This window comes from Lates calcarifer, linkage group LG24, assembly GCF_001640805.2.
Source record: "Lates calcarifer isolate ASB-BC8 linkage group LG24, TLL_Latcal_v3, whole genome shotgun sequence".
NCBI lineage: Eukaryota > Metazoa > Chordata > Actinopteri > Centropomidae > Lates > Lates calcarifer.
Window position 1 is genome coordinate 2,527,203 of NC_066856.1, and position 26,609 is coordinate 2,553,811.

The window sequence follows — 26,609 nt, forward strand, 5'->3', positions numbered from 1 at the left end:
CTATGTGGATCACTATTGTCTTTGCAAAGACAGTATATTCAAAATGGAATATCTGGCATTTATTTATGCATTTATTTGAATAAAATGACAAAAAGAAGAGAACTTATTCCCTGCAAATATACTGAATATATATTTCATACCTGATCTTCTGCAGGAATATCCCAACAAGTTAAGGTCAGAAAGATTCCACATCCATGAAGTTGATCAGCTGTCCTCATCTCTGCTGTAACTAAAATTGACAAATTGACCATTATATAGGCAGAGCAAAAAAGTGAACTTATTGTGAGACATAATCAGATCTTATTTCAATACAAATATATTAGCAGCTAATTTAAGGATAATATTATTGTAATAAACTGGATTTTTTGTGTGAGCTTATAAACATGCATCTGCCTCTCACCTCTGCCTCTTATCCTGGCTCAGTGGTGGATGTTTGTTTCTGCCTCTTGCAACAGCCGTAGCAGTTCATGACATCTCTAAGATATTTATCACACCGAGCATCTAAAAGCAGACGTGCTGATGATAAGCATGTTTGTGGCTGGGTTTCACATCTCTGATTTGAAATTCATCACACGATGTACGCATACGCCTCTCTGTGCATTTTGATGTTATTTATGACAGAGATCTCCTGCAGACATCGACTATTTTTGACAGACTGGCTGTCATATGATTTTTTTTGTCCTTCCTGACAGTGCTATTGCAACTTGCCAGCGAAGCACCCCATTAATCAGAGCAACAAAAACATACTTTCACCATAAAACCTTTCTCATCCTCCCTGTCTGTTTGCCAGTGAACTACTTCACTCATTCTACACATCTGCAGATTGAGTAGAATTTCACAGTGTACTATTTTTACATTGTGTTGCTTCACCACAGAGCTCAGTCTCATGAATTATCATGAAATGGAGCTTCTGCCTAAGGACGTCCTTCACTTCACCAGTGATCGTCCCCATTTGCTTGATTCCATTTATTGAAATAAAGATATTTCTAACTTCTACTTTTTTTTTGCTTGTCTCAGCAGACCTCTCTGTCAAGACCACCTCGAGACATAAATGTAAAGCTTATATGTAAAGAATTCCACCTCTTTTGACCACTTGAAAGACTTTTCCAGTCCAGCAACTCCAATTATGTAAATACCATGTGGGACAAGAAACCACAGCAAAGTGGCCCAGTGCATTTAGTCACCTGAGAAACAGTTTTTCTGCATTCCTGTTTTCTCATTTCCTTAAGCCACTGCATAATACCACATTTACAGAATTGTCCACTGGTGCTCTGCTGTTCCTCAATAAATGAACCACTAGTAATGCCTACATTTACTACACTGCTGAGGTTTTGATATACATGACAGCTAATTAATGTCAATGCTTTAAATTGAAGGAATGTGACAGGCTCATAACAGCATGATGCATACGAATGGCAGGGCAGCATGAAGAGTGAGGTAGGGGGGTCAACCCACATTTCTAGGCTGACATAATGACACGTGTTAATATGACATTCAACAGCAAACGGAATCAAAATGATGCAGTTTAAATATGATGGTTTTTCATAAAGTTGTTTGTTGTTTTATCTGTGGCCATTTGCTTTGTAATGATGACCAGCTATGGATCATCATTTTCCTCACTCTTCTATTTTACAACTATACCATTAGGTAACATAGTCAGGTAATGGGCAAGTTAGAACACTATTTTATTATTGATTAGAGGCAGCGGGGGGTACAGGAGTGATCAAAGCAGCAGAGATTTTTTTTTCTATGCTTTCACCCCAGTATTGTTGCATCATGGAAGCTTGCAGTCATAGTAGGTTAGTTAACTCAGTGAAGAGAGTAGATGTAATATCCTATTCTGTATCTAAAAGAGCACCCAGGTAAACTCCACAGCATGCCAATGGCCCATGTTTGTAATTCATTCCAGTAGTGTTGCCGTTAGTCACTAAGAGAACGTTTATGCAAAGAGACAAGGGGGAAGGAAGTGGCTGGCCCTAACAAAAGACGCTCACTCGGATGAGAGAAGGGCTGATCGATAGAGCCTTGAGAGAGCTATCAATCAGAGCCTCGGCCTAGTAAATTATGGTTTTATTAGTATTGAGCTGACCACTGCTGAGAGAGACCTTAAGACGCTAAGATGCTGGCAAACAACCGAGGCAAGAGAAAGGGATGGAAATCTGTGTTGACCCCACCCCTTCAACTTAATATGGAGTGATTGAAGCCCAGTTAGATCATGACATGTAGGAACTACAACTCCCCTGTTGTCATAGCAAATAGGGATGATTCATGGAAAGGTGATAGACCAAGGGCATAGAGCAGTGCACTCTGGGAAATGCAGTTTGCAATGAAGCAGTGACTAAATTGAAGAAAGTAGATCGCAGAGTAGCAGAAATGCAATTCCAGAGCTGGCGGGCCCTCATTCCCAGCCGGCTCTCTGAGGACTAACTCATTTAGGAGCGGCAGGGGAAACTCAATAGGACCAATTGAGAGAATAATATATTGAATCTGGTGGTTGAGTGGGCTGCTTGGGCACAGTGGAGGACTGCAGAGGTGAAGTGTGTGCTTTAGTGTCTGAAAATCTAAGTGTTGTTAAGCAGTATACACACATATGTGAATACATACACATTCCTTTCACTTCACGGCATAGTGTGTGTGTGTGTGTGTGTGTGTGTGTTCACTTGTTAGCTGTATATAATATTGTTGCATTGTGCTTGGACTTGGCCAATATGAATGGAGGCTTGTCAACTCTCAGTAGGTCACAACCAGAAATATAGATCCCTACTAAAGAGATGAAAAACCAGAAGCACTGGTTATCATATATTTAATGATTCCATCATATGAAATGCAATCATTAAATATATGCTCCATCTTACTGTATGTTGTAGCATTGTTACAAGTTTCCCTAAAGCACAAAAGGACAAGCAGAAAGAGTTCAGTGTTTTATTGGCTGTTTTTAGTTATTAAAGGTAGTGAACCTCTTAGCCATGCTACCAGCATGACTGGATGGTAATGTTGGTCTATCAGTTGGGTGGTCCACCAATTTGGATCAGACTGTAATGTTTCTACAGTCCTTGGATGGATTGCCATGAAAGTATGTTCAGACACTCACTGCCAACAGACTTTGCTGAATCTTTTACTTTTCCTCCAGTGCTACCAGCAGGTAAACTTTGTCATCTATTGTAAAATACCTCAACATCTCCAGGATGAATTGGCACATAATGCATAGTTCCCAGACAATGAATTTTAATAGTTTTTGTCATGTCTACTACACGTGTTCAAACTCAACATGTTAGCAATGTTATTGTGAATACACTAGCATGGTAATGTTAGCATTTATCTCAAAGCACTAGTTTGCTTGAGTATAGCTACACTTAGCTGCTAGCTTGGCTGTAGATTCTTGGCCTTGTTTCCATGTCCTTTGTTGTACTAGTTAGTTGGTAACAGTGATATGATCTGGAGTTACTCTCACATATCCTGCTGTTGTGCTGATTTTCTGTCTGTGAGATGTTTTGGTGAAACTGAAGTTTTGCTAAGAACTCCCAAAACACCTGGGAGTCCACTTTGAGAAGCACTGGCATTAGATGAGGCTCCCGGGGGATGTGAGAAGCTAATGAAAGTGGGGTATCTAGCCAGCAGAGAGGTGAGTTGTGCCCGTGGCAGGATGCAGCAGCTTAGGGACTGTAATTACAGCATTATAGGGGAGGTTGACTGGATTAGGGCCACAGCAACAGGCTGAGACCAGGATAGAAGGCCAGGAAATGGCCATGGACTAGACATTATTAGCCTTAGTTGACAGCTTAAGACCAGCACTGTCAACACACTGCTTCTCCCTCACCGAATACTCAAGGCCAGAGAGATGCTGATGCAGAGGCAAAAACACATTTGTGTGTGAGTCTGCACTTACCACAAATGCATATAAATACAGTTATGCACACACACACTCTCATGCTACATTTACACATGGACAAATAAAAGCATTACCTTGAACACACAAACACACAGGCACGCTTAGTGAGTCCAGTCACTGAGCAGCAGCTGATCTTGACTGGGTTCAGGGTAAGCCACTGTGCTCTGCCCTCTCCCTCAGTCAACAGGATAATCCACTCTGAAAATGACTAGATTAAGGCAGATTAAACACATGATGAGGTGATGAGAACCAGGGGTAAAAAAGGACTAAAATCTCACCAACGACACTGAAAGACTTAAAGGAACACATCCACTTTTGGACAAACAAGCTCAATCACCTTGTTGCTGTTGTTATTTATGGATTAAATCAGCAGCAGTTTGAACACTGCAATATTACAACGTCACCACAAAGTGTTATTTTTTCCCTTGATTGTATATTTTCTATGCTTGGTACCTTTATTGTTGTCTTTTGTCTTTTTGTTGGCAATCGTGGCTGTTGATGGTAATGCTAACTACACTGCTCAACTCATCACTTTATTAACCTGCAGCTTCAGTTGCAGGAAAATGTACTGTTCCTGAGCATAAGAAGATTTGATTTTGGAAAAAAAAAAAGATAAATGTTGAAGACTAAAAGATGGATGACAGTAAAGGGTACACATTTGACATAAAAATGTAACAGTTTGTCATACAAACTTCCACCTGTCAGTAAACATTCACAGGTCAGTAAACATTCACAGTCTGCAAAAGCATTAGCATGCACAGAGGCAGACTTAATTAATACTGGATACACAAAGATTAAATTGCTGCCATTTTGGCTCTATGTTAAATGGATTTCAAAGTCTATTTACCATAGAAGCCAATGAATACTTTGAAAATAAGCCTGTTAGGCTCTCAGAGATAGAGGGAGACAGTGCCATAAGTGTCTCTCTCAGATCTATGTCACTTGACACACCCTATACATAGATTTTTCATATCATTTGCTTCTCAGCCGCTTGCTCTCTGTTCCACTGTGTCCACACATTTCCCTACCTCTTATCTGAAACCTTCCATCTTACTTCCTGTCAGCTCATGACAAGTCTCCGCCAGATCTGAAACTGATTAAAAAGTCCAGAGAGGTGTTGAGTAAAAGAGAGAGAAGTGAGCAAAATAAATCTTCATTTCAACAATTTGAACCTTATTCAGCCTGAATCATCCAGGGACATGCTTTTTATTATAAGGCTGGCAGTGGCCGTGGCTCTGATTGTAATTGCGTTGACCCAGCCCCCCATTTCACACACACACACACACTCACACACACTCTCCGCTTCTTTCCCTCCTCGCCCCTCGCTCTTATCAGCAAGCTGTCCCGATAAAGTCCTGCGCTCTCAACCTCATTAAACCTCTCATTTATATTAAACAGCCGATAAGTCCCTCTAGCCTGGTATGCGTCTCCCAGGACATGCTACTCCCAGGAGGCGACTTAACAGCACCCACACTACACTTGTGGCCTCAGCTCCCACACCCCCACAATTCTTCTTTTTCTCTGTATTTCTTGTTATTTCTTCCATTTGTTTACCAGAAACTCCCCACCATGGTGGTGGGGGAGTGTCCTCTTCTTCCTCTCTCCTCATCATCCTCCAGCTCTCCTGTCTTTCTGTTGCTGCTGTTGTCTGATCTTTTTCCCCTTTCTCTTGGCCGGGAGCCAGCAGAGTATTGTGAGACATCAATATTAGCCAGGGCCTCCTGGTTTAAAGCATGCTTGAGGTACAGAGTTGAACCGCGCAAGACTATCTAGCTGTGAGGGAGCTATTTGTAATAGGTCCTGTACAGGGAGTTCTTCTCCAGTGCACTCCCCCGGCTGCCCACAGGCTCCTGTGAAGCATTGTGGGAAATAAGGCCAGGACCTAAGCTTTATTCTCTAACTCTGTGCGCGTGGATTTTATTTTATTTTTTTCTCTCTAGCTCCTGACTTTTACTGTGGCAGCAACATTGTCTCTATCCTAAAAATATCACATTTGACAGACTATTGGCTTTTGAAGACTGGACACAGTATTTGGGTCCAGTGGTCCCAAACCCAAAGACTAACTGCTAACCATGTCCCCCTGTCAAGACTGACACGTGCCCTGAGTGTACAGTGGGCTCAATAACCAGCAGTGCAGCACATCGACCACATGGCAAATGTCACTGGTCCATTTACCAGGGCTCATTGTTAGAGACAGCTGTCTATCGGCCTATGGGAAATCCATGGAGCTTTATCCAGCTCTGACTACTGCAGGAGCCGTTTCACACTGCTGAACCAGAAAATACCGACGTAAGCTGAGATGGAAGCTGAAACCCCGGTTCCATGTTTTTGGAGTATTGATGGCATCACATAGGGAGGCATACTATGCAGACACCATTTCTTCTTTTGTGTGTGAAGTTGATTGTGTGTGTGTGTGTGAATGACTGTGTAGATTGTTTGGCTTGTTTCAATGCACAGACACTTGGGATTGTTTTGTTGTTTGTTTATTTCAAAGGCACAACCAAAACACATGACTGGAACTTTCTGTTCAGTCTCAGTTTAATTTACAAGGATTTAAATAAATAGAGAAACACATTAAAAACTAAATATAAATTATTAGGTTCTTTAACGCGCATAAAACGTGATAAGTTTGTCCATCAGTTGACTCAAGACTTTTACTTGAACATCCTGTGTACGGTGAAAGATTTTCATACAGTATTTTATTTTTATTTATGAGACTAAATAGACATTTTTTGTGGCACCTTTTTGTAAGTCCCCACACCTTTTCATCTCTCTCCTGTTCTCTGTAGGAAGCACCTGGAAGCCCTCCAGTTTTAGAGCATCCCATGAACTCTCTGCTGGACAACCATGAGCGTCGTATCTCCCACTCTCTGTATGAAACCATTGAGGGCTTGAACAACATCACGACACCACGGGCTAATGCGATCGGACGCATTGGTGAGTCAAAGATTAGCAGGGTTTTTTTTTTTTTTTTTTCATTCTGGCTCTCAGCACCTTTGTGTCTCTTTCAAATGCTACTAGACAAAATGACTCCACAAATTGGATTTTTTTTGGCCGGTCACTCCCCATCCACCTTGGTGGGAAGTGTGGTTGACCTGCTAACCTCATGCTCATTGGATATATTTTCCTTGTGAATTGGTGCTGTCCATAATCTGGCATTTGCTGATTAATTTTAACATCTACCCCATCCCCTGTGAAGTGCCTGTCCTCCCCCTTCCCTTAAACCCCCTGGGCATAACCTTCAAAGCCTCATCCTGCCTCATTGCCCTGCATCCCAAGGTATGCTATTTCACTATTCAAACCTCTCAGGGATTAACGTCATCCCCAATCCTCCCCACCTTCGCTCCACTCCCGACTGGCTTCAGCTCGGGTCAATTCCCATTCTGCCCATTTGACATCAGCAGGCTAAGATCTCAGCTCTTCAGGTGTATTAGAATTGGCAATTCAATCCTCAGCCAGTCGCTGCTGTCATCTCAACATCGACGTACCTTTCACATATGCACATGCACACAGAAGCTGAGGGTAATTGCATCAGTGTAGGGAGGGCGTCTCAGTGTAGTCGCATGTTTCCACACCCTTTTCCTCAACACACACACACACACACACAGTAGGTTTATATACACTTGTTTTCTCATCTTACCTTTCTATCTCCTCCACATTATTCTGTCTCCATCCTACCTTCCTTTGTTACTTTTCCTATCTCTCCTCCTCCTTCTCTCTTTTTCCTCAAGTTTTTACCTAATTTCCCGTTGTCCTTTGTTCAGACCGCACCTTTCCCCATCTTTCCTCCGTCTAATAAACTGTCTCCTCCTGATCTCTCTGTCTTCTGTCTTTCTCCTCTTTCACCTCCCACCCCATCACCACCTCCTCTGCACGGATGGAGTGAATTTGTAATCTGTCAGTGATCTACACTTTGTCCCTTTCCACCCTTCTCCCATTTGTTCTCCTGTTTCTCTCCTATCCCTGCCCTACCATTCCCCCCAGAGTGGTGCCACTCTGCTACTGATCATGGAAGATCAGAGGCTGTGTCAGAGGCATCTGATGGTTAATTAAGCTTCCAGATCAATAGGGCTTGCCCCTGACACTCTCTCTCCCTCTCCCTGACTCCCCTTCTCTTTTTTTGCTTTTTCATCATGTCTTACTCCTCCATCCCAAATCAAATGTTCTCAAATTGGTTGGGTTTTCCTCTCCGTTTGACTTATTTATTCCACTTGCTTTTCCGATGCAGACTTTTTAGAACGCTGCTGTGATCATAAGCGGCAAACTGTGGGCGCACTGATGGAAAAGTTTCTTGCCACTGAAACTTCAAGGGCGCCCACCGCTCATCTCATCCTGCAGAGTGGGAGTCAAATGAGCCAAGTGGAAAAGTTTTGGGGGTGGGGGAGGAGTGGGTGCTAAAACACTAAGTTATCACAGCCGAAGCTCAGTGGAGCCTTAGATCTTTGACTTGGATTGTCTCGCAGCAAGAAAATGTCTTTTTTTTTTTTCTTCTGTGTCTTCAGGCTCTGAGTTGTGCCCTCATTAACCCGTGCCTACATTTTGTGACAGGTCTTCTTCTTTTTAAACTGACACAATGCTGTTATTTAAATTTCTGATGCAACCAGATATGAGTTGCAACACAACACTGCCGCGCTGAGGTGGAATTCAGCACCTAAGAAGTGAAATGCAGGAATGTGCTGCTCAGGGACAGTCGGATTTTGGCTTTTTGCAATTACTGTATATCTGTACATCTTCATACTCACCTAAATCTTCAATTTACTGCAGATGTCTCTAAAATGCATTAAAGAACTGTAGGTTTATTTGAAGAAAAAAATGGAAGAAGAACTTACAATCTTTCTGTCTCTTCTGCCCAAAAGCACGTGGCAATGACCTTGCTCACTGACTATGCAGAGCTAAGATCTACTTAACCTCGATCAGACATCACAGAATTGAAAGCAAATAACATCAGTCTTACTCCTTCATGATTATCCAACATGTGTTTTTTTCATTTCTAAATTTAACCAAAATGTTTGAATTAAGGCAATAAATAATAAATAGAGACATAATAACAGTATAACTTTATATAGTTGTCTCTTCACTTACTCTTTACCAGTGTTAGATTTCTGCAGACTAGACAGACAGTAGCTGTTCCCACTCTCAATCTTCTACTATGTATTATTTCAGATGCGCTCAGACATATTGCCTGGTGTGTGAGATGTGACAGTTATGGTTGGAGGACAGATGCTGAGATCGGCTCAGCAAGGTCAGGAAGCACACAGCCGGCAGGGCTTGACTGACAGCCCGATGTTGAGTATATCTAGACCTGCTAAATTACTGAATCGTGAAGGCCAGGCATGTGGAGATTGGTGGATATGGTCAGGCACATATGCAGTTGTACATGTGCAGGCACACTCACGTACAACCTCAGCTCAATTCCCACTGATGTGAACCATGCATTTTCCCTCCGAGCAAATAGTGGTTACTTAAAAAACTCTGCAGCATTTTACCTCTTAAATGACAATGGAGGAACTCTCTAACCAAATCAGTCCCTCTTGTCTGCAGCTCTGCTCCAATATACTGCCTGTGCTGTTATAAATGGACCACGACACAGAGGTAAATGAGATGAAATGGTTTTGCTGCTCAAGAATTAAGACCTGACTTTGACTGTGAGTTATTGCAGATGGCAGCAAGTCAATGCAGTGAAATTGTAAACTCCATATTTCTGCCAACCCATGATTGTTATTGCTATGCTCTCTGTTTTATGTTAAAAAAGAACAAATCGCTGCCATGTCCTGTGGATGCCTTATCTCACCTTACCCAGGTGTTGAGCAGACATTGGACTGTCTGCTCTACTCCCAGCAGTCATAGGTAGCTTCCTGTCTTTCTTCTGAAACAGTTAGAATAGGTCTTGGTTGTCTTGGTGGAGGAAGGTGCTTACACATGAAAAATAGAAATTATAATTACCATGGCAACAGTGAAGAAAAGCTCAAAATAACACAGGAGACAGGTGCTATTAAGCTGGTATACTGCCATCACATTGATTGTAAGGGCGCTTTGCCTTGATCTTCCCTGTAGTGTTTTGGGCTGTCATTCAGAACTATCTGCTGTGTGTGTGTGTGTGTGTTTGTATATTTGTGGGTGCACAGAATCAGTTAATCAATAATCAGAGGTAATTCCATTCTCCATTTGCTTCAGTAAGCCATGAAATGCTGTGATATTGTCAGCTTTTAGCTTCACACATGCACATACACCGTGAATTGTGGCATCATGGCCAGGGGCTGAATCCACAGCTAGCAGGTGGTGAACATACAGTACGCTCTGTTTGACTCCCTGCTCAAATGAAATGACTTCCTGACACTTTTATTCTTCTGTTTTCCTTCCACCCCCTCCCTCTTTTTGCCCTTTTTTGCGGAGGATAGAGAATTGGCAAAGATAATTTTGTTTTCGAAGAAAGAAAGAAAGGGTAGGTAAAAGGGAAGGGAAATATGGAACTGAGTGAAATCTCCTGCGAGCGCACAGTGTGTCAGCGACAGCCAAGGTTTGACACAAAGGTCGTTAGCATCACACCCAGCTTTGCCTTCCGTTCTGTCTAATTGAAAAGTGCCACTGGGTGCATGGTCTACACGCTGGGGCGAAAATTGAGGCCCGTGGACTGACGCTTTCTGTGGATGTGACTGTTTGGCCAAGTGCCTGACCAAGAATGCACACCTAGCACTGGCACAGGAGAGAAGGAGGAGTGGGATGGGAGGCTGGATGTGGGAGCCAGCCAAGCAGACTCATGCTGTTGTCACACAGGAAAGTAGCTGTTCACAGGATGCAATGTATGCAGCGCAAATGACAAAATCCTGTAGACACACATTAACCCTAATCCAAAATCAGTCACATATAGAAGTAGAGAACAAATTCTCTCACTTTGTATGATTTTTGTCATCATTTGGACAAATTTTAAAAAGGATGAAAGTACAAGACAAAACACACACACATAGACACACCAGTCTCTGCATATCCACAGGTGCTATAGTCTTCCCTAATGGTGTTTAAGTGGGGCTGTCTTCTCAGGACTTGACCTTGTCGTCTCCTCACCTCCAGTATTTCACAGTCTGCAGACTCATCCTCTCTGTGCTCAACGATCAGTGCAGGAGATGAGGCAGAGTGACCTCCCTTAACTTGGTGTCCAGACCACCTCGGACTACTATTTGTATGCCTCAGTGAGAAAATGACAGAAACTGGTGTTCCCCTTGAACTTTCCCTTTTCCTACGTGTCACTATGCTTATTCATTGTGATCCCACATTTTAACATATTCAGTGTGACTGACTGGGCTCAACTGGCATGCCCCCTTCCTAGTTTTGATGCACTTGTTTGGGTGGGAAACATTTTTTACTTTATCACATAATTTCAACATAGATCCACCCATCGTATACATGAGCAGAAGTCTGACTAACCAAAGTATGTGACTCGTGGTGCAGTCAGCAAGGCTACATTTAAAATTTGATTCACGTAATATTGTGATAGGATAGATTTGTGTTTCTGAAAGAAATGCAAAAGCAGACAGGACAAAAGTAGATTTTCTCCTTAGTTAACAATGATTATAGCCCTAAGGTAAGTATTTGGTTTAAATTTTTCTAACCTCTCTATGCTTATATCTTGGAACATACATTGCACAGGAATATCATAGCATAGCATATATTTGGTGTTAATGTGAAAAGGTTGGGGTGGTTTTAAATTATATTCCCTGAAATGGCATTTAAAGGCTACATACCGGGCTTAGACAGGAGGGCAGATCTTCCTTCAGCACCGCTGATGACTTGATCTCTGCTATAAGAAAACCTTTTAGCCTCATCATGGTAATATATGCCAGAGAAGTGGTTAGTTTAGTGTCATCTTGGTTGCATGTTTTACCTCCATGCATTGTATGGTGACATTCTTGCCTCAAAATGTCACCAAATCATTTCACCAAGCATACAGTAATAATAGTCACATTTTGTCAATATATGATTAAAAGGACCTGTATGATTAAACCTCCCTGTCCAGAGCTCACACAGAGACTGATCCATGGGAATCACTGATTAACTCCACATGTCTCTGTAAGTCTCAGTGTTTGGTGTCCCCACTCATATCCTAGACATCTGAGTCCAGACATTGGGTTTCTCTACAAATGAGTGAGACACTGTCATCAAGCCAATCAACTAAATGTTCTGATCAATTGTATTGATCAGGGAATCCCTGGTCAATGGTGGAATGCTGTTAAAAAAAATGGCACCAATGTCCCCTGTTGAGCATAAGGCTTTGGTTTCCACCGGTGTGTACTTAAGGTGATTACCTACTGCAATACATGTATGGGTCTGATAGCTGTGGCAGCATGGATCAACTAATGATCTCTCCTCTAGTCAGATCAATAGGCCAAAGTGTCACAGAAGGAGGGAGGAGGACAGAGAAGAGAGGAAAAGAAAGCATGAGAGTGTGTGATGGACAGAGATAGAGGAAATCATGTAGGAGAAAGAAGATGGAGTGGGGCTATTAGTGTGACCTCTCACCTTATAGTTCAATGTTTCAACGGGCAACGCTTGGACAGAGGGCAGAGAAAGAAGAGAGTGAACCTCAGATCCAGTTGGATGGATGCAACCAGGTGGCCTCTTGAGCCAAAGAGCTCATCTGTCTCTGTCCTCACTCTGTGCCAGAGGGAGGAAGAACATCTCTGCTTCAATATCGTGGAATAGCTTCCACACGCTAAGCACGGCTGGCCAGAGGGCTGCGTGTGCCTCAGTACAGTGGCAGAAATGTGACGAGTGATGAGTGCGTGCTACAGCACACTTCTGTGTGGGGCAGAAGAACAAATTATCAAAATGGCAGAATGAGTAGACAGACAGGACAGCAGGGCTATAATGTGATAATGAAGTGTGTAATATGTATAAAGTTCAGTTGATATAAGCTTTAAATTGTAAAAAAAAAGTGTTTTCACAGTTGCAATGGCATTTAATGTTTGAACGTTAAAATTAACGACCGCAGTAATCAATTTGACTTGAATATGTTTCAGCTGTTAACTGTGATATGTTAAGCATTCACTTTACAATATTATTGCTGCATGGCAAACCCCCACCCAACAACTTGTGTTTGTTCAGGATGGTGACTGTAACAGTGGATGCTGAGGTGGTGGGTATTGTGTGTCTGTTTCTGTCGGTGTGACTCATGAGGGGCTATCTTTAATAACAGTGTCACAAAGGCCACAGTGGCACAGTCATGTTGCCAGAGATCTCTTCCCTCAGCTGCACAGATGGTAAGCATGACTCAGAAGCACTTACACAAATACCAAATAGCCCCTTTGTGAAAGAGCCAGCTTCTGTGAACAATTAATCTTAACTCGAGTGATATTTATCCCCATGGGACCTCATGTACACGTCTCTAAGATATGTGTGTGACTGCTGATTCATTTGTGATGGCATTGTGCTATTAAAGTATTTCTTTTCATTTTCTTTTTTTTTTTTCCATAAACTGAGTTCATGGAAGGCTCCAGTGTTTTCAGAAGTGCCAAGGTCATCAAAGGCTAAATAACAGCATTTTGATTCTAGCCAAGATAGTGGTTCTGGGGTTTGGAGAAAACAGTAATTGCATTCACACTACTCAGGTTTAGATGTTTGTGGTTAGTCTGCTCTGGTGCCATTGGATGAGAGAATAACCAGTAAAAAGTTGCTTCATACTTAAGAACAACAATATGCTCACATGACCTCCCCATAGCAAAATGATGTAAACAGCAGAGACACCACTCACAGCAGATAAAAGAGGACTATACAAACAAGGCACTAAGGATGTATTCAGTCATTGTTTCATCAACACTCGTGCATTCGGAATCAGCACTCCATAATGAACAGCCTTGACTTTCAGCTTAGTCACCAGCTAGTTCTAGCTATAACACATACACACATACACACTATCTGTCGTTTTGGCTGGCAACAGGAAGTGGAGTGTCTCTGCTGGTACTGTCACCTGCCCTTTTTCCCATCATCACCGTCTGTGTGGAGCTAGTAAGAGACAACGGTGTTAAAACAGTGAGTGAGCAGATCCATCTGTATCTCACTGTGCCAAAACACCACGGAAGGTGCTGAAACGTCTCCTTCCTCTCCACCTTGTGCCAGTTTTCTCACTCTGCCTTTTGCTTTTTTATCTTTCTCAGCCCAGTTTCAATGTGCTGTCATTTTCAGAATTAACTTGCTGTACGATACAACAAGTATTGGTGGTGAGTAGGCTGTGATTTCCCACTATACTTATTATGCTAACAACTGCAGAAAAGCCAGTGTTTCAGCTTCTCTAATTATTATATTTTCTCTCAAAGCATCAGTGTGGCCCTGACTACCTGTCCACTAGCCATTTATCTCGCGCGTGTGTGTGTGTCCTTTAGCCACTTCGTAACTTTAGCAGCTCTTCATCTGCAGTGCTGGCCACTTGTGTCAATAGGTCCTGACTGGAAATATTTCATAAAGCAGGGGAGGGAAAGCTTGCGGAGTTTCCAATTAAAACTGTGTCCTCTAGCAAAAGTGGTCTGCTGACATGAGTGAATGTAAGGTGATTATGAGTCTTATCTTTCACGTTGTGTATTGTGAATGCAAAGATATTATTTGCCCACGTGTTGTGTATTTGAAACACAAACCAAAACTTCAACAGAGCCTCTCTACACGAAACAACACTTCCTGTTATGTTATCACTTTGCTGTATGTCTGTTCCAGGTCACTACTGTAGTGAAATTGTCAGTGTTGCTGATGCAATTGAGAGGTAACTCTGCCCTAAGAACAGAGAAAAGTAAAGGCTGATATAAGGTCGGCCCCTGTGGACACACACAACTGCAGGGCATCTCAAAATGACACTGCTGCACTTTTCCTAAACCGACTCTCTCTTTCTGAATGTCTGAATGTCTCTTTTTCTCCATATGCAGATATCATATTCCTTACAGCTGGGAATAGCTGAACAAACTGCTACACAGTACATATCAGTTGAATCATGGAAAATGATCTTTTATGTTGTTTAGGGGACATTCAGTGAACTGAATGAACTGGAACTTATGTTTTTTGGCTATCACAATAATGCATGATAAGTGATGAATATTACCCTAACTACTTGTTCTGCTATGAAAGTGAAGAAGTGAAGAAGTGAAACGTCTAGCTTAGTCACATTGACTTCCTGGAGTTTCTCACTGCCATTACTCCAGTCCTGCTGATTTACAGTACAGGGTGAATTCAATTACCTGTGGTTCTCTGTCAAGCTGCCCAAGTGAGAAATGGCCTTCATTTCACCTGTACAGCGTTGGCAGCCTTCTTAACTGGTTTAGATGAGTTGTCCATAGACAAAGGGATGAGGCTTCCAAAAGAATCAATTAACACATGTGTAAGTACAGGGGCAGGCTTTTGGTAAATGTTTCTAGTTGTGGGGCAGCTTAGTAAAAATGCACAAGAAATTCAGATATGGAGTTTGTCCTATAGAGGTTTATTTCATTAGGAAAAAAGAAACCTTGCTGTTGCAAAGTTACCTAGCATCTTAGTGATATTACGCACTCGATCTACTGTAACGCTACATTTGGTATAGTACTCACCATAGGTATAAGGTATAATAAATCTCAGTGATAAGTCTCCAGATTATTATGACAAATAACCTAGAAAATTTTTCTGCTTTATTTTTGTTGTTTGATTTTCATTGCACAGAGGAGAAGATGTTTATAAGCCCACCTTAGTTTACGTCCTCCCCTGGACAGCTGTAATGCTTTGTATCTTTGTTTTCTTTTCTTTCTTTTTTTTTTTTTTCTGTGCAAATTACTAAACTATACACCTCATTGCTGCGTTGATTGGTGCTCAGATTTACTTCCACAATATGCATTTATCATTCGTCGGGCCCCAGTGAAATTAAATGCCTCTCAGACTTGTGTTGGGATCCTGCCAGGGTAAATATTGTTGTCTGCTGTTAGTGATTACACACAATTGTTCCTAAGCTATTAGATTTGCAAAATGGCTCTCCTATAAGACAAACAAAAGTGAAGACCATAGGAAGTTCAGCATTTCTGGAAACCTCTGTCTAATAGTATGCAGGTATGTGATAGGGCTTAGACCTCATCATTCATCTTGACTTTGATTCACCTTTTTTCATGTATGTATGTGTGTGTGTCTACAGTTAAATCATGCACTGATCAGTTTGCAGAGTGAATCTTCCACCTCTGTATTGTAATGCCACTATTCATGCTGTTGAACAACCCTTCTCCTGCCTTTGGTGCTGAGCACCAGGCACGGCAGCTCATCCCCCATTGACTTTGACTCCTGAGGAGCAGCAAAGGAGCGATTCAAAGAAGTCCTCAGTGGGGAGGGTCAGGCGGGATGGAATACAGATCAGGGGAGCTCCTCCTCTGCTCATATTTGTCCTTGGAGAGGAGAGGAGGAGAATGGATAAAACTACTCAGGTCTACAACTTTTGGCTGTGACATTAAGAGACTGGGTTCTGGATAGTAGACATTAGATCATGTTTGTGTCTTGTCTTGTGAGTCTTCACGGTCACTTTGTCCTGTCAGTTGCAGGACCACTGCACCACTTTTGTGCATTTAATGAGCGTTATGTAGCTGCTACCATTTGCTGGTAATTGTCTTGTTGTGCAGCATCTCTGTATGCATTCAGCATTACAAAACTGTACCCTGATAAGCACATTTTTTTCTATTTTTGAGAAATATTGATGTCCTTCAGGCATGCCCTGATATGAAAATTCCATAGTACAATTATCTCTGTATATAGTATTATCTTGCTAATTACTAAAGTAAGATAAAATTGTTATGTGTACTCAAACGTGTCTGTGGAGGAATTTGCTTCAGCATTTTTTTTGGCAATTGTTATCAAACACCACTGATTGGATGTTTAAAAAGTCTTGAGTACTGATGCCATGTTGCTTTTTATAACTGATAAGAAACTTTTGCAAGTATCTGCACCTTATATGTACGCTATTTAACTGCTTTCTTTCCCCGTCTCTCTCAGGTAACTACCAGCTCTCTCCAACTGTGAACATGCCACAGGATGACATAGTGATGATTGAAGATGATAGGCCACCTCTGCTTCCTGCCCACCTTTCTGACCAATCATCCTCCAGTTCCCACGATGACATGGGTTTTGTGGGAGAGAACCCTGTGCCCTGGATCCACGATCTGCCCGGTCAGAATGAATGGTGAGTAGGCTGAATTATTTAGACCTTGATGGACTTAAAAGACACCGTGTGTGGAAGAAAGCAGGACAGTGTTTGTATGGGGTGTAAGTTTGCAAGTATCTGAGGTTTGTTTTTATATATGAAGGTTGAATTTCTGGACTGTCACTGGGTGGTGTGAGTAGTGTTTCTTGTACTCATCCAGAAATCCAGAGAATCAGATCCCTTGATTTGATTTTCTGTAGAAATTGGTGGAAAATAATATAAAAACAGTTTTACAGGAATTTACAGTGTAATGCATTTTCAGTTTCTGCAAGTTATTCCCCATTTTGGTTACATAGCGTGAGGCCTTTCTCCAGTAGAAATCAGTAAGCCAGACTGGCTGCCTTAACAAACCAGGAAATAACATTTTTATATCACTCACTAAGTTTCATATGAGAAAGTAATAAAATTTTTGCTTCAGGACTATATTTGGAATCTCAAAATATGCGTACATATCTGTGTCCAAGTATGTAGCTGTATAAGAAAAACACCTGTGTGACTTTGTGTGTGTGTGTGTGTGCGCGTGCACGTGTATGTGTGTTAAATAATGGATGACCCAGCAGCAGTAGTCAGACTGCAAGTCTCTCCCTAAAACTCAGGGACTCCTCTTCTACCTCCCCAACCCCAACCACCCATGGGATTTCAGTACCCTACTCTCTATAGACTGCAGCCTGACTGCACCACCCTCATAATAAAATATGGAGCCAGATCTCATCAACCTCGTCAGAGAACTTTAGGGACTCAGACCCATTTAAGTAGAAGAACCCCTAGAGACCTGGAGGGTTAAAAAAAAAAGAGAGAGATTCTAGCTCTGTATAAAATCAACAGAGCCATTCTCTGCTGATTTTGAAAAATATTTTTCAAAGTCTTTCTTTATTTTTGTCATTGAAAGGCTGCCTTTTAACACTTAAAGATACAATCACCCACTCTGAAATTGGCATTTCATGTATAACTGCAGTGTTCAAATACAGGAAATCAAAAGACAAGTCATCCAATCATGTCCTCATTCTCAGCTAAGTGACAGTCAGTCACTGCTTTTTACTAAGGGGAGGTTGTTTCTAACTTCTACATGTTTTTTTTCTTTTTATAGTGAGACATTTTTTATTTTATTCTATTTTATAAATATTGTTATTGTTTCTTGTGATTGGCTGGTTGATGTCCTGCGTATAATGGCACTTTTTTTTTTTTTTGCCCAAGGTGAAATTCTGGCTGCCACAAATAGAGATGCTTGGTTTATTTCTTTCTTCTTTTTTTGTTTTTACTATTTTTATTTCTTTTTCCCCAGAGACTCTCTAATCTCTCTCTCCTCTCTCTCATTTATTATGAATGAGTAGATTTGCTCATTGTTCGTGTGATGTCAGAGGTTTGTCATAGTGGATTAGGTCTACAGCATATGGCTGCACCACACTCAGACCTCCTCACACACTCCCATCTACAGTCAAACTCCCACAAACACACGCACACAGAGAGACAAACTCACACACACACATACACATGTACTGTATGCCCTGTGCCACACAAGACAGAAGTGTGCTATATACCACTGCCTTGGGTTATTGTGAATAATTCATGTCCTCAAAGTCACACACACATATACACACACATCAGGCACACATTCTCTTTCACTCAAATCCTAACAGCTGCTTAAACGAACCAAGTGTACCTCATTCTGAGTTATACTATTATACTGTTTCTTATTTTCCTTTTCAAGTGCTCTGAACATCCCAACACACACACACACACACACACACACACACACACACTGCGTTAGCAGGCATACTGAGCCAGCAGGGGATGTGGGTCAGCCAGACTCCAATGTATTGGAACTGTAACTTTTTAATTAAGCTCTTGCAACAGTGCAGCCAGGGCCCTGTACGTATTGAATATGTATTGTGCAGAGCTGTGTCTCACCTCTGGCCTCCAGTATTATACTGCCTTCCTTCCTCAGGGGAGGCGCCTTGCCAGGGCCACAGCTATACACCTAGAGTGCATACACAAAACACAAAAATGGCTGGTTGGCTTGTAAAATTGTTTTCATTCAGGCTCTTTCTCTTTCTCTGTCCTTTTTGAACAAACTTAGATTTCCTCTTTTTCCTCTCTTTTATCTCCCTTATTTATTTATTCTCTTCACCACTAGCGCTGTCTGTGACTTTGATCTCATATGGAATAGCCAGCCAATTGCCTTTTAAAATTAATTTCATCCTGGCTTACTTCTCTATTAATGTAAGGGTAATCAAAAGGCCATTCCACCATCTGGTAGTGATTATTATAAGGTAAATAACTACTAATGTAAACAAAAATCAATTAAAAAGACCCTGGTCTCTTTTAATCTCCTTACCAACTCCTTCAGTCCCATACACTGTTAGAAATATACATTCTCATATTTCCCTCTATAATATTTTCCTGCTGTTTCTTTCTTCTGCCCAGCAGGTTTCTAGTGAATGACACAGCCCACGTGTTACTGTTAATATGTAGGCCCCTAAGATGAATGGTTGTTTTAGAGGCAGAAAAACCCCATCTCATACAAGACGCAGAACTTGACCTACTTTTTTTTCTTATTCTTGACATCCCTAGCCAATATCTAAAGGGTGTGTGTCCTTCCTTCCTATTTGTTCATGTTTTACTGTGTGAAGACTTGTGCCTATTTTTCCTTCTCTTGTAGATACTGGTAGACAGCCCGATTGTTATAAACCATTGTTTCACCATATCTGCTTTACAGGCCTCAAGTGAATATTAAAGGGGATATAAATATTACAACCACTACTTTCAGATCTCTGTTAAAATGGTAATGTAAAGATATACAAGCTTTTATTTGTTGCTGCTGTATTACAGACTGTTGTATTCGTATCATTATTATTATTATTATTATTATTATTAAGACTTGTGGTAGTGTTGAGCTTGGTGAAAGTGGCTTGTGGATAGAAATTAGTGGGTGGTTCAAACAGTGATACTTTAGAGATGCTCTTAAATCCACTGCACTGATATGGCTCGGCTGCACTGGTTAAGTCCATGTCAGTGTGTAGGGTTAAAGAGTGTGTGAATGTGGTACAGGGTATTGATGGAAACCAGCATGTGTCTTCTGTCAGGTTTCACTGGATAAATAAAGGTTGTAAATTATTACTTTGCATATCTGCACCAAGTTCATTTGAGCATCAGGTCTTGACCCATCACATTAATTCCCCTTTGCAGTGTTTGCCTCCTCCTTCATTAGTTTGAATTCAAAGCCAAACAGGAAGGGCCACGTCTAAATGATTTACAGTGAAACAGATAAGACATGCTGGTTGATATAGTAGCTTTGCAGAATAATGTGGATAAATAAGAAGATGAAAGCTTTTCTCTCGGGAATGGAATGTGCAGTGTCAGAAACACAATTTAGTACAATTGTACAATCATGGCAGCTCCTACATGCAGGCTCATCTGAGCTGCAGAGGAAGTGTTTATAGTTTGCACCTGGTTTTCATCCCAGAAGTTGATAAAGTGCAGTTGCTGGGTGTGTCTGTTCTCTCTCACTGGGCTCCAAGTCCATTTCTAGTTCTTTCTAGGCCTACATGGCTGGTGTGCAAATAATAAACTTGTTGTCTTATACAATCAGAGATCTTAATAAAAATACAACTTAAAGATGTTCAGTTCTGCAGAGATGCTCCCATAAGCTTTCCAACTAGCTGCATTAAGGCTATATTTTCAGGCATCCAGAGACTATAAAACTCCATCACCCACAACAATGCCCCCTTAATAGTTGTTTTAATCCTCACTGAGATGTTTTCAACTTCATCCTTATGAAGAAAAAAAATAACTTGCTGTTTTCTTACTGCTTTTTAAAAGCATTTGCAGGCTCATGTCGCAATGTAACATCTAGACAAGACAAAACACATGTCCCTGTGCTCAGGTAAAGTTTGTAGGAGCACCATGAGGAGTATAAAAGCATTACCCTCAAAGTGCTGAAGCAGAATAACTTCACTTTGAAGATGAGGCTCTGTCAGTGGCTGTGAATGTTTCTCTTGCCAACAACAGAACCTCTTCACTTCCTTGTGCTATTTACCCACTGTGTTGTGTTTCTCCTCCTCATTTAGCTGCTAAGAGTTAATATGCACCATTTCTAGTGAAGTAAGGCATAATAAAACATCCACTTTTTAAGGCCTTTGTCATAATAATAAAAAATCCAACATGTATTAAAATGTTACATTAAACCACAAGAGTATATTTTTATGATAATTTAGTAACCCTGTTTTCTGTAATTACAATTTACTATAACTTAATACACTGCAACACAGCAAGGCTCTTACTGTATACTTATGTAATTACACAGTACTATTTGAATAGTTTACAGTTTTCCCACATAATTACTTTACAATGTAGTGGGCTCTGGTTGTGGTTTTGTACATGTTGTTGATGATACAGTGAGTATGAAGGGAAATAACTTAAGAGCTTCATTGTTCTGAAAATGTCAGAGAGTGAAGCTCGTCACTGCTGTAAGCACATTAAGCTTCAGAAGCACTCTGTATCTTTCTAAGTCATAAATGCACAGTTTTCTAACTTATATGAGGGGGAGAAGTGCGAGTGCAGTGAGTGAGTTGGCACTGAAGTGTAGAAATAAGCTGGGGGGTGTCCACAGCATGTTCATCAGTTTGAGGTTTAGGAGGTGTTACACAACATCACTGAGAACTGGGAACTAACTACTACCAGCAGCATGTGGTGCACAGGCTACTATTACCATACCAACCACTGTTATCATAGCTGCCCTGCAGACCACCTGAATTAGGTTTTACTACTTGCAGGAGGAAAGGAGGCGTGTGTAGTTCAAATCAGATAATGACCAGCTGTGATATAATTAATACAGTGCAATTTGCTCAACTATGTATTGGTTGAATGATTGATTCTCAATTTTTTTAAACACTGAATAGTAATTATTTTTTAGATTTAGGTTTAAATTGTCAGATCTTAACCACTAATGATTCAAATGCAAGAAAAAATTACATGTTGGTTTAAGGCAAATGATTTCACTGTCCCAATGCTCTAGCACCTACCCAAAGTCTATTTCTGGCTTCAGTAGTTGTGATGGACAGAAGGCAACAGTTTAGCTGGTAGAGGAACAGCATCCTCTTTAAAAATGAAACCTTTCTTTCCCATTTGGACCACTAGGGGCAGTGCCCATCTGGATGAAGCTGACAGAGGATAGGTGTCAATTCTCATTAAGGTGAGAGGGAAGCGCATCGGACAGTGAGAGAGACAGAGAGAAAGAGAGAGAACTAGACTGTGTCCTTCTCTGTCTTTGTGAGATGTCACAGGTGGAAATATCATTTCCCAGGCAGCTCTGACACAGTCTGTCAACCAGCAGAGATGGAAAAGGACTCCAGACAAACATACACTCTCACATACCCGCACACACACACACTGCTGCACAGACGCATTCAGTCTCACGAGTGTTTAGATACACATTGGCTGGTAAACAATTTCACAAATTAACATATAAAGTGGAAAAGGTCCGCATAGACATGAACAAACAAACTTCCAAGCTAACATTGCAGGCAGACTGCCTACTTCTGTTGACTCCCTAATAGTCTCTATCATCAGTAATGTAACTAAGAATCACAAGTGCTCTATTGAACATGTGTTTTTCCCATCAAGCTATCAGAATAAGTACATAGAAATGCAAACAGCCCTGTAGTGCATGCACACACATCATTTGACTAATTTTAAATGTCCATTTAAGTTGGTAGTGGTTTTAACACTAAGCAGTACACAGTACACACACACATTTTCTTTAAAGGCTAATAGCTGCCTCTATCTTTATGAATATTTACCATGTCTCAGTGGTGCGCCCTTGCTACAAGCATGTCATACATGCTTTCATTTCTGTGCTCACCTTGACTGTGTTTATCTACAGCTCCTTGGGTTGTGTACTATGTGTGTTTCTGCCCTACACTGCCTCATTGTGACAAGGTGCAGGTGAATCTCAGCATGAATGTTGCCAAAGTAACCTCCACACACACTCTTGCCACACAAACCAAAGTATCTCTTTGCCTGGTCCTTGTCAGTTGCTTTCAGCAGACTAGACCAGTCAGTGTAGCAGAACTCAACATACACCAGGCAGGGAATGAATTAGGGGACAAAGAGATCTGCATTGGTCTCTCCCTCTGTGTCCCTCTCTGAAACTTCATCACAGTTAAAAGGAAATTACAGCAAATCACAGGTGTGGTACTAAGGAAATTTATGCTAAGGAATTTTATTTTACAATTTTTATGTCCAGGCTCAAGTCAGATCTTTTATGGGTGCAATTAAGCAATTGAAATGAAGGTGGTAATCTGAGACATCATTTTTACAATAATCTCATGTTTCTCAAAATTTTACAGGGGTGAAAGAAAAACTCTCAGTTCACCTTTTTTCTTCTGAAACATAAAATATTTCAACTGTCTCGTGTCCAATGGTGCATTTGCAGCAGTATAGACCTCTGCACCAACTTCTCCTGCAGGGTTTTATGCAATGATTGAAGGCAGCTCCAAGCTCCCTGGCCCAGCTATGCATTCATGCGGTCAGTTGAATTGCCCCTCTCCAAACCTCAGAAGGACCATTTCAGAAGCACCTTACCGAGCATTGCTCTACACCTCTTGCCCCCTCTCTGAGGCGTTGAAACTAATGCACAAAACCCCCTGCTAGTCGATCAAACTGAGCTGCACTTTTCTAAGAAGTAGAACGCTTTGAGACTTACCTCTATGGGATCGTTTTTAAATGAGGGTAAGAAGCATTGGGAGTTGGGAAAAAGAGAAAAAGGAAGTAAAAAAAAAGACACACGTCACCACAGTAATTGTGAGCACAGAGGGCTTTTAGCACACACCACTTAGCAACAAGGCCGATGTGCTGTTTGACACATTTAACTTCCTGCGAGGGAGATGGAGACAGGAACAAGTTGATGGAAAATGCAAGTTAAAGCTGTGGATTTGCCTGTGAGCAATCCTCAGTGCTAGTTAATTTTAGATGATGGGAGGACTTTGAACGTGGAGGAAAGCATCTGCTCAGAATGGTGGAAATTGCTTTTAAACACTGTTTAAAGAAGGAGAGATGAGAGAATGTATTATCCAAATGGTTTGGGCCCACTATTAAAAATAGGCCAGAGGCGTGGATGAGATGGATGGTCTGAGGAAGAAATTGTGCCACTCTGCAGATTATCTAACTTGTCTGGGAGGCGGTCACGTAGTCAAACTATTTCTTATTCCCATCTGTCGAATACATTTTTCATTGAGTTTGTGACCAAAGTGAGCAATTCAGTGGTCATCTGAAGTTCAAAATGGGTCTCACCTTCATAGGCTCAACCAGTCAAGGTTCTTTCAGCTGGCTTCTCTATCTGGTAGAAGATAGTGTTTGAGAGGAAGCATCTGGATCAAAGCAAAGAGGCTACCAAACCACTATCTCATTACAACAGGCATTGCTATGGGAAAATTAATAGCCAGTAGAGAGTGAATATGAGATCTGTAATTGAGTGCTGTATTTCTATTAATGGACTGTACAAGCTGTGAATCTTTGTGTGCCAGCTTTAAGTAGACTAGAAGATTAATACTAGCCTTACAATGCATTCCATATAGTAAGCAGCACACTTATTTCATGGTTGGCTTCCATTGTGTTACTTTTAAATTGCTTTAAATTTTCTTTTAAATTTGACAAAAGTAAATAGTGAATAGTGGAATATGTAAAGATGTCAAAGATGTATGCAACCTGTGACAAATGTTCACATATAGGAATGTCTTCTCTGGAAAGGGACAAGTTAAAATGGCAGGAAGCACTGGTGTAGAGGGTTACTGCCACCTCTTTAAATAGCCATGGTTACTTAGACCTTAGGTGCAAGTTCAGACAGCAGGTACCCCCGGCTCGGAGGGATACTGACAACAACACAGTTGGCTGCTTCTCTTCAGGTTACCGTGGATCCCAACCTGGGCATTTAGTCATTCCTCTGTGTGAACCAAAGTAAAGCAGAGGCAGTGTTAAAATGGGCAGCAGCTTAAACCAACAGATCTGATGTCCTACTGAGTGAATTTGCACCACTGCTGGGCTGTCCCTCTGAACTTCACTCTTACTGCCCACAAATTTCTCACCATTTTTGCCCAGACAAGCTGGGTTCTGATTCGTCTCAACTGCTTGTCTCCGTAATTGCTCTCACACACTCGCTAACTGTACCTGTGTGACAGGGTTGTGCATGATCTCACCTGCTGGCCTCTCACTTTGTCTATGTTCTATATGTGTGCAATTTCCCCAGAAACACAATATTGGCAAGAGTGAACAAAATAAAAATTCAAGCTGAAAATATGTCCTTTTTCACCTGCACCATCTCAGTCACGCTCTGACAGATGACATTTGCGGAAACAGAAAAAATAGAGGACAGGCTGGTTTTTGTGGGCTTGGAATGATGGGAGAGGAGAGAAGTGAGGGCTGATGAATAAATGAATAATACATCTGTGCTGTCATTCCTCTCTTCCTGCTCCTCCTCCCTCTCTTCCTGTGTCAGCTAGAGTTGGTCCTGCGAGGCAGTCTGATCTTAGTTGGGATTGTCAGGTATAGTCGACAGCAAAGTGACGTGTTGACGCCGGCCCCTCAGTGACACATGAAGCAGCTCTTGTGTTAAATGGGGTTGACAACCCAAATAAGAATTGTTTACATGCAAACAAGTGCTAGCAGGTCTGCAGTTGCTGTTAAGTGATATTAAAATACTGAAGTGGGCTTCAAGGAGCATCTCTTTTAATAGGATACGTTGATTTAAAATTCCTATTCCACATTTAAACACATGCTCACATTATCTAGCTTAGGTCAAATGCAGGATGTAAAAATACAGGTAAAAATACAAAGACCCTTTACTGATCATAACGCGCGATCATCAACATCACAAAAGCAAAAATGACAGTGTCCTATAATAATGTATATTATATAGCTAATGCATGAGTCCATCAGCACTGCATCTCCTCCCTTCTGTCTCCCCTCAAATGGCAAGATGTTCTCACCTTAATTGGAAATGCACTCCTCTGCATGCAAATACCACTGTCCCCCTCTCCCAATCTCCTTTCCCCACCCCCCTCCAATTTTCAATTAAGATCCAGACAGAGATAGAGGAGCTCAAAGGGAGTGCACTATGGTGGGCCAGACCCTGCCACTGCTCCAGACATATTGGAGGAGGGGGGTTATTGAGTGGCCATGACCCCAGAGCACCTTCACCTCACTGGGATATCACACATCTTAGCCAGGCCTCCTCTTACCAATTGCTGCATGTCCTAAACTCACCCAGCAGAGGTGGAGGTGTCCTTGATTAGAATAGTCATTGAAAAGAAGGATTAAAACTGACAGTGTGTGTGTTTTGTGCTGAGATTCAGGGGTGTATGAAAATTAATAGATAGATTTTATCTCCCAGTCTTATTAGTAGGATGGCTCCTAGCAATATAACTGCAACTTGATGTAGATGATTACAAAATATATTCTTTAATTAGATAATCATTGGATTCTAAGGTATGCTTTTGGAATAACTGCACATTGGCTGTAACTCTCTGAAGCGTTACACTAATT

The 26,609-nt window shown here is 41.4% G+C and overlaps 1 protein-coding gene across 1 annotated transcript in view; it reads left to right on the plus strand.

Annotated features, from left to right (window-relative positions):
- The window catches only part of LOC108898296 (partitioning defective 3 homolog), a 310,889-nt gene that overhangs the window by 177,980 nt on the left and 106,300 nt on the right, over positions 1–26,609 (plus strand). The window contains exons 15-16 of the mRNA XM_018698248.2: positions 6,679–6,826; positions 16,865–17,051. Of these exons, the coding sequence (XP_018553764.1) occupies positions 6,679–6,826; positions 16,865–17,051 (335 nt within the window). The remainder of the gene's footprint in view (positions 1–6,678; positions 6,827–16,864; positions 17,052–26,609) is intronic.